Source organism: Tursiops truncatus, chromosome X (assembly GCF_011762595.2).
Source record: "Tursiops truncatus isolate mTurTru1 chromosome X, mTurTru1.mat.Y, whole genome shotgun sequence".
Classification (NCBI taxonomy): Eukaryota; Metazoa; Chordata; class Mammalia; order Artiodactyla; family Delphinidae; genus Tursiops; species Tursiops truncatus.
This window is the reverse complement of record NC_047055.1, coordinates 109,373,148-109,382,156: the sequence shown is the minus strand read 5'-3', so window position 1 is coordinate 109,382,156 and position 9,009 is coordinate 109,373,148. Positions and strand designations below refer to the sequence as shown.

The following is a 9,009-nucleotide window of genomic DNA, read 5'->3' as shown; positions in this document are numbered from 1 at the left end:
CCAGTTTAAACTTATTTCCATTTTAAATGACCTGGCTTAGAAAAAAATGATCAACTCCCTGATTATATTAGTTTAAAGAAACTCTTTAGCTCTAAAATTTCCCTAAAACCAATTTAGAAGTGATAGAGGCTGGAAAGGGGAGGAGTCACTAGGTTGTAATGGATCTGTCCCTGGTGCTGAAAGTGAATAAAGTACCTAAACTCTCCTCATTTAGATGCAGTGGAAGGAAAGCCAGCTTCACTTAATGAAAAACCTGAGTTGCACTTAGATTTCAAGAAAGTGGCATTACTCAGGAATTCCCAGAATGAGGAGCGGTCATCTTTGACCAAGCTCAAAACTTTAGGACCATCCCAAGGGAAGAGAGAAGGGGGCCTCTATCAGCCCAGCCCAGTGGTCAAAAGCCTATCAAAAACTGATACATAATATTTACATCTCATTAACGTGTAGATATCTATAACGTTAGATAACAAAGAAGCTCAGAACAGCAAGATGCTAGCTCAAGGCTAAAGGTATTCTAAGGCTGGAAACCAACCAGATATCATCTATGCCTTTTTTGTTGCCTCTCCTCTAACCCTTAACTCTGGTTCCTATTTTAATTCTCAGTATATTTATCCAACCCTATTAGACTAAAAATTTCTTGAGAGCAGGGAATCCCTCACTCAATTTCTCCCAGTTGTTGACCTCAGTAGAAACTTGCTCACTGAAAGAATTCAAATAAAATTGTTCAATCAAGTTAAATTAATCAATGTTGTTTTGGCAGTCAGAGAAAGCTTATTAGATATATGAGCTAGGATTTTAAGAGAACCTTGAAGGACGGAAGGATTTTGAAAGATGGAGAAAGGGCAAGGCCACGCTTTCTGCTTTTGAGGAGAAAAAAAAGCAAGCAACAATTTGGACCTGGCCGTCTCAACCTACGGGTGGCATGGTGAGCCCAGACACCCAAATAGCGTCTTTCAAAATGTTTCTCCCTGAATCGATGCATGAAATATCCCTCTCTTAGCCCTGGAGTCCTATGTTTGTTCAAGAAAATTATTTTGCATGACTTTTTTCCCTATGTCATGATTGATCATTTTGCTACAAGACTCATGATGATATTGAGAGCCTACTGAGTTGGCAGAATATCCTGAAAGACTCAGATATCCAATCAGCACACTTTTCAGAGGGGATCATCTACACACAGCAGCGTGCCTCTTTATCTTAAGCAACCTATTAGGACTTGCCACACACGTGTCCTCTCTTCAACTGCAAGTTTAAACTATCTTCAGAAGTCTCCCTTTGCGTAAACTTTCTGTGAATACAGTGTTGCTCTGCATAAAACGGTTTTTTGGTCAAAATAGGGCTGAGTCCCAGGAGATATTTTACGGAGGCATCCCCGCAAAAAACACTGATGTTTGCCAGGGGACCCTCCTCACTCTGAAAGGAAAATGCTTGTTACACTTTCTCCTTCCCTGCATCTGTTTCCATTCTCCAAGAAATCTTACCTAGATGGCATCTTCTAGGATGGCAGAAGCACCCACCACTTAAGAAATCTATCAGGCTTATTGAGATCAGGATAGTATAAAGTGACGATAAACACACTATGCTACGTACCACCCTAAATTGCAGCCACCCAACTTTCCTATGCATGATCCTGCTGTACATGAAACCACGTACAATGATTTCATCGTTGACATAGAACAGTTTAGATTTAAGATATATGAATGAAAATAGTTTGTTGTTTCTGAGGCAGAAAATGGTGGTGTGATTATTGAAAGCTAAGGTTTGACATACTTGCGAGACCAGAGAATACCCTTGTTTCTAACCTTTTCAAACCAAATAAGCTTTTCCTTTGGGTCCACACTCCTTCCACACCATGATCGATCCCTCTGGCATCTCTGAGCAATACTGAGCCAAGAGACGGACTCCAAATGTAACAGATGATAGAAATCCCCTGCCCCCAAGCAGGAATACTTCATTTATTTGACCAAGGAGTGTAATCCCTGTGAAGGAATGCCCTTGTCCCTTCCAACTGAACAATAATCAGAAAGACATCGGTTAGGTAGGAGCTGTCCACTTAAAATGTAGTGATGGATATTTGACCCTAAGAAAATAGAGATGCAGTCAGACATTTACCTACAGGCTGTTCATCTCACTGCTATTTACAAAAGTAAAAATTTTAAAAACCTAAATGTCCAGCAATATGGTACAAGTTGAAGTTTCAGCCATATGATAGACTTCTACGCAGCCATTAAAATGTCTTATAGCAATATTAATTGACTATGAGAAAATGTTCATAATCTATTTAATGGGAAAAATGTTTATCAAAGAGAATGTTTATTATAACCCTCTATTTTAGAAAAAGGCAGTGTATAAACATTGTACACGCACTACCAAAGCCCTCCTGCCAAAGCCCACCAGGAACATGCCAATAATCGAACAAGTTGGCTTTATTTTTCATTGCAGCCAGGGAGAACACGCACCGTGGAGAACTGAGGGGCGTCTCAATAAGAAGGTGTTAGAGAAGACTTATCATAGGATTTGGGCTCGTGTTAATGATTTGGGGTAAGGTTTAAAGCAGTGGGGCTTGCTCTGGTTTGGATGCTCTCGGGAAGCAGGCATAGTTTTATGATTGTGTCTTACTAAATCTTCACCTGGAGGGAGAGAGACTAGAGCAAGGCTAAAGCTGTCATTTGTTTTTCAACACACCACAATAGTCACTCATATTAGCCAGGGGAGGAACATGTTTGGTCATTTTTGTGGTTTGGACAAGGTTCCTGTTTTGTCTGTGTTCAGACATGATTATGGAGTGTTCCTAATTTTGTCTGGATCCATCCCAGTTACAGAGTGACCTTATCTGCCATTAGTGTTTCGGGAATGGTTTTTGCTCAACAGGAGAACACCAAAGCTTCGTTGTGAGCAGGTCCTAGCAACCCCAAGTCCCAGCAGATTATACCAGGCCAGCTTCTGCATGGCAGGGACTGGCAGGGACTGACTTTCTTTTTCACACACACACACACACATATTCAGTCAGAGAGAACTAGGATTGTAACAAATATCATTTACTGTTTGTGATATTCCAGGCACCGTTTTAAGTGCCCTACATTTTTAACCTATTTAACCTTCACGGCAACTCTATGTAGTAAGTACAATCGATATTCCCATTTTCCAGAAGAGAAAAGTATGGCATAAAGAGGTTAAGTTACTTACCCAACAAAAGTAGTAGAGCAAGGATTTAACTTAGTGGCTATAGACCAATAGCCTTAACCTCTACATTATGTTGTCTATGTGTACAATAAATCATTAATAGAGGTTACCTTTGAAAGGTGGTGAAAGTACAGGAATACAGGTGTCTTTCTCTTCCTTTTTCTTGTTCTTATTTTCTAAATTTTCTACAAGTAATATGTATTAATTTTTAACCAGAAAAAGGAATAATTTACAAATGTACTCATGGAAGCTCTGTACCCAAGCCAAGGTCATCGTCCTAATGCAAACCCAAGTCTTTGGTGGTGGCAATGCTCCCCTGAATGTCTGAATCAAAAGAGAAGACAAATCAAATCGGGAGGAGGCAACGCCCTCCCTGCGCGCGCGCGCTCTTTCTCTTAACTCCAACTCAATTTAGACAATTTCCGCATTAAAAAGTGGCAGGAAGACCCAGTCTCAGGCCGGTCCGTGTGTCTGAATTAAAGCCGGTAGGGTATGTTCCCCCCAGTATACCGAAGAACAATTAGGAACCGAGTTGGGAGGACTAGAAGCAAATGCCTCGGTCTCCAAGGTAAGGCCCTTTCCTCGTGGGAGAAAACACCCCCACCGGCCCGGTGAGCACCGCTGCGTTTGTCCCGCTCTAGGACTCAGCCCAGGCACTGAGAGCGGGGATGCCAGCTCTTCAGCCCGCGTGAAGGCTTATAGTAAAAGGCCGAAAATTCTAGGGACGGGAGGGAACCATCTGGAGGGACAAAGACTTCAGAATGCAAAGAGCTTTGCCGAAATGTTAAAGGCTCCCCAGCAGACCTGTCGGCTGGTTTCCCTTCTCTTACTTCTGGCGCTGCGCTGGCACCAGAGCAACAGGCAACATCTTTGTTTGCTCCCCGCGCAGAAACCGACTTTAGGCCTCCTGAGAGGTGCCCACCCACCAGCTGCCGCCGGCTCGGCCGCAGAGAACGGTGCTCGCAGTAATTCCCACTGCCACCGTACCCCCCTCCCTCCGCCGGCCCTTTCCTTCTTTCCGAGTGCCCCGGCCGAGAGCCAGGCGAGGCATCCACCCTGCCATTTAGCACCTCGGCTGCGCAGTGGTGGGTGGTTTCCCACAGCGTGTGCCCTCGCAGCCGCTCGCGCTCGAGTCGCCGCTAGCAGGGGCACAAGTCAATGAGGCTTTTCCCTCCGCGATCATCGTGAATCAGCAAAGCGCTGCAGAGCAGCGGCGTCTCCGCGAGCAGAAATTAAGATGACGGGGGAAGGGCACAAGTGGAGTGTTGCAGGGGAATTTCGAGCCCCTCCCGGGAACGGCAGTTCTGAGGGGGTGGGGGGGGGGAGCGCTGTCGGCTGGAAGCTGCTGGTGAACCAGAGGGAGCCTTTGGAAACAGAGAGCGGTGTGGGGAACAGCGAGGTGGAGCTCAGAAAGTGGACGAGAGTACGGCTGGGCAGAAGGACCTAGGGAGCGCAGGCAGAGCTGAGCGGGTGCGCCCCCGGGGTGGGCAGCGCAGCAGTTGCAGGTGTTGCTGAGCGAATATAGGACGGAGGGTCTGGTGTGGGGAAAGGGAGAAGAGGAACCAAGAAAGGAGGATTTCCTGGCCCACGACTTCCTGTTTCTGACGTGCAAGTTCCCAAGTTCAGTTTGAGAAGTGGAGGGCCGCTTGGCATTGGGGAATCTGGGCTGGGAACGTTAGGGAAATACCCCCCTTAGTCGCGGTCTCCCATCCATCTCCCTCTCCCTCTCCTCCTCCTCTCTTCCTCTCCCTATCCCGTCTTCCTTCAGCTTTGATTAATATGCATGCCCATGCTCAGTAGTGCGGGCCACACTCCAGGGACCGCGCCTCCAGTCACCGCCGCCTCTCGCTTGACCCTTGGCACTAAAAAGCTAAGCAGGAGCGACCGGAGGCGTGGGATGGGAAGGCCGAGCGCTCAAAGCGCGAAGCCTGGGGACCCCTCTCCGCGCCCCGGTCCCCACCCCCCTGGCCGGACCGAGCGCCCCAGCGGCCCAGACTCCGAGATCCCGCTTCGGTCTGCGTTGCAACGGATGGACCCCGGGGATTGGAGCGCGCAACGAACCGCGCTAAATTGTACCTGTGCGTGGCCGTTCCCGCCGCCGCCGCAGGTCTATCCCGGGCCCGAAGCCGGCGCCCGCCTTCTCGGGGAATTCTCTGGAGGGGGTGTGCGAGGGGAGCCACAGTGGCTGCCTTCTAGCTCACGGCTGGCGCGCACAAGCACACGCCCAACTTTGCCGAGCCGTCGGCGCCCCCCGGGTTCCCCCGCGCCCCCTGCGGCTCGGCACTCTCGGAGACCACATCTCTCCAGGTCTGAGATAAGGTGTCCCCCGCTCCTACACTCGCCCATTTGAGGAGGAGAGGGCGGAGTGGAGGAGAGAAGGAGAGTAACGCTACAGACTCCCTAACCAGCTGTTCACAAACACTCTATGCCCGCAGGGGCGCCCGCTCCAGCCCCGCCGCACCAGGTCCCCCAGACCCGCCAGTGACGACAGAGAGAGGAGGAGGAGGAGGAGGAAGAGGAGGAGGAGGAGGAGGAGGCGGCGGCGGCGGCGGCAGTGCGGAGAGGCGGGAGTCCGGGAGCAACAGAGCCCTGGCGACCGGCGGCTCCACCGACTGACCATCATTATCAGCACTTTTATTACCGGGGGACGGTGTGGGGAGGTTGAGGGGCGCGCGGCAGAACTGTCCAACCCACTCTGGAGTGCCCCTAATTGAGAGCGAGAAGACTCTCCAGAGGCGCCTTTGGAGTGGACGTGCCCCAGACGCACAACCGGACTCTGTGGTCCCGCGGAAGCTGCAATGTTGGGGATATTTTAAACGGCTCTTACTTGAGAGGAGGCGTGATTTCCACGTTCGAGCGTCTCCGCTCCCCACCCCCTCTCCGCACCAGCCAGTGCGCGCCACCACCTGAGCCTGGCGAGAGAGCCTGGGCGCACGCAGTCTTCAGCCTCTTCCTTTCCGCCTCTGGGGGGATTCGGCTCTGAGCGGGTCCGCCCGACGCCCCCCGGGAAAACTCTTTACTTTTTGTTTGGAAAATCGGGGCCATTTCTTTATTCATCTCTGGGTCTCCCCGGAGGAGGACAGGGGAGGGGAGGGCGTGCGCGGCGGGCCGGGCCGGGGGAGGGGAGTGCGGGGAGGGGAGGGGACTGGGTGTAGCCTGGAATTCTCCGTCCTCGTGCTCCTAGGCTGGCGCGCAGAAGCTCCCCGCGATAGCGCCGCCGCCACTCCCCGCGCCACCCCGTCGTTGGCCTCGGGGGTCGGGTGAGTGGGGTCATGACGCGCCGCGGGGGCTGCCCCGGGCACCTCCGGCGCTGAGCCGGGACGCTGCCCCGCCGCTCCGAGCCCCTCTGGCGGGGAGGCGGCGGGGGGTGGGGAGGGCGCACGGGGTAGGGCGGGGTGGGGGCGGCGCGGAGGCCGCCAAGCTGGGGGGCTCTCAGGGCCGGCGCGGCCGCGGGCAGGAGGGCGTGTCTCCGGCCCGAGGGGACCCTCCCGAAGCGCGGCGCGGGACTCCCCGATGGTGGTGCCGCGGCTCCGGGAGAGCACCGGGTCTCGCCTCCGCCGCCGCCGCCGCCGTCGCCGCCGCCGCGGGCGCCGCCACCGCCGCCGCCGCCGCCGCCGCCGCCCGAGCCCGCGCCGAGCGTGCGCCTCGCCCTCCTCCCGCGCCCGCTCTGCTCTAGGATGCTGCGGCAGGTTCTGCACAGGGGCTTGAGGACGTGTTTCTCCCGGCTCGGCCACTTCATTGCCAGTCACCCTGTCTTCTTCGCCTCGGCGCCGGTGCTCATCTCCATCCTGCTCGGCGCCAGCTTCAGCCGCTACCAGGTCGAGGAGAGCGTGGAGCACCTGCTGGCGCCCCAGCACAGCCTCGCCAAGATCGAGCGCAACCTCGTCAACAGCCTCTTCCCGGTCAACCGCTCCAAGCACCGGCTCTACTCGGACCTGCAGACCCCTGGGCGCTACGGCCGGGTCATCGTCACCTCCTTCCAGAAAGCCAACATGCTGGACCAGCATCACACCGACCTGATCTTAAAGGTGAGAGGGGGGCGGGCACGGGCAGCCTCTGCGGGCGCCGCTGCCGCGGTTGGGCTGGCTGAGCGCGGGGGTCCGGGCTGAGAGCGCCTCCTCTCCCATCCCAGGCGACTGCCGCAGGGGCTCTGCTGCACCGCGCGCCCCTCGAAGGCCGCCCGGAGCCTCCCAGCCTCCCGGGCGCGGAGCGTCCGGGTCCGGGCCCGGCCCTGCCCTGGCCGCCGTCGCCGCCACGCCGGCAGCCGCTGCAACAGTTGGGGCGGCGGCGGCTACGGTGCTGTGGTCGGTGCGCTTGTTTTGGTTGCAGTGGTCTTGGGGGCGGGGAGGCTTTGGGGTAACTGGGCCAGAAGGAACCGAACTAGAGAAGACATTCTAGAAAGTCCTGCTACTTGAAAACAAAATACCATCTTGGGGGGATTCAGAGACCCCTCTCCCCTGTCCTCATTTCTTCTCCCTTCCTCTGACCCCGGAGTGTTTTGGAAAAGGCTGCTCGGAGGGGCTGTGAACGGGATGGTAAAGAAAATGCCTCCCATCCACCAGAAAGAAGTGTGGTCCTGGAGAGAGGACAGGGGCTGCCCTGCTGCCCTCTTCCCCGGGCGAGGTAGCCATCTCTGACTTCTAGGGTGAGAGAGAACGTTTGTAATTCGCAGTTGTTTCATCTTTCACAGTAGCTCCTCTCCTGTGAAATGCAAAAAGTTCTTTGGGAAATGAGGGATTCGACTGATGCACTTTCATTTGGGTGTATTTGGGCGTGAGGGTGAGGGGCAGAGCCAGAAGGGTGAGGACAGAAGCCAGGCTGTGTGGCCCTGAGAAGAGCACAGGAAACCGAGCAGCTGGTTACAGGGTGACACTCAAAGAAACAGGGTGTGCTGTCAGCCTGAGGTGGGAATTTGATGTAAAAAGTGAGGTTAATGGTGATAACTTTGAGGAAGTTCCTAAGAAAAGCAGAGGAGTGAGGACTAGAGTTGGAAAAGTGGAGACCTTGGGAGAGAAAAGCAGAAATAGGTGAGAATGTTCCATCCAAGCCCTGGTGGGGATTCTGGGTCTTGTTTACTTAAGGTACTCCTCTGGGGAGGGCAGACAGGAGCCAGTCCCAGCTGGAGCCCTGGGGCGGAGGGATGGAAGGTGCTGGTTTTGTGTGGGTCTCTGGTCCAGATCCAGGATTGGAGGCTGGTTAGATTTCTAGTCTACTTATCCCACCGGGAGTCAGCCAGTGAACCTGGGGGACTCTTTCCTTCTCTTTTACTCTACAGGTAACCCCCTAGAGACAAGCGAATTTTCCCCCCGTATTTGTTGACATGTTATCAATCAGCAATTAGTAATGAGGGGAATCTGACTAGAGACTCAGTGGAATTAGGACCTTCCCACATTGGGTGGCTCGTGGTATTTTTAATGGCACACACATCATCACACATACTCACCACAGAACCTCAGTAACATTAATCCCGAGTTGTCTTCTTTTTTCATGATTATGCTTCCAACATCGAAGTGGGTTTTTATTCCCCCGATACTTTAGTTACCGTATTTTGACACACAGATAAATACTGCTCCAAATGCTTTCCCAAGAAAACATGTAGTAGTTTCATCATAGGCTTAAGGAAACTATAATTTAGCCAGTCCTGACATTTAGAAAGCTGCCCCGTCTTTTGATAGATGATCTACTAAATGATGTTTCTCTTTTTTTGTTTTTTGAGGTGATGTTTCCACTGGCTGGTTTTTGGGGGGTTTTTTCCCCGCTAACCGTCACGCCACTCTGACGGGCAGTCACCAGTTCTGTTCACTCTCAAGGTTAATGAGACATCAA

At 53.0% G+C, this 9,009-nt stretch overlaps 1 protein-coding gene across 1 annotated transcript in view; it reads left to right on the top strand.

Moving 5' to 3' along the window:
• Positions 1–5,772: 5,772 nt before the first annotated feature.
• Positions 5,773–9,009, top strand: part of PTCHD1 (patched domain containing 1) — a 57,155-nt gene continuing 53,918 nt past the window's right edge. Inside the window, exon 1 of the mRNA XM_004319679.4 lies at positions 5,773–7,211. Coding sequence (XP_004319727.2) covers positions 6,861–7,211 — 351 coding nt within the window. The 5' untranslated portion in view covers positions 5,773–6,860. The remainder of the gene's footprint in view (positions 7,212–9,009) is intronic.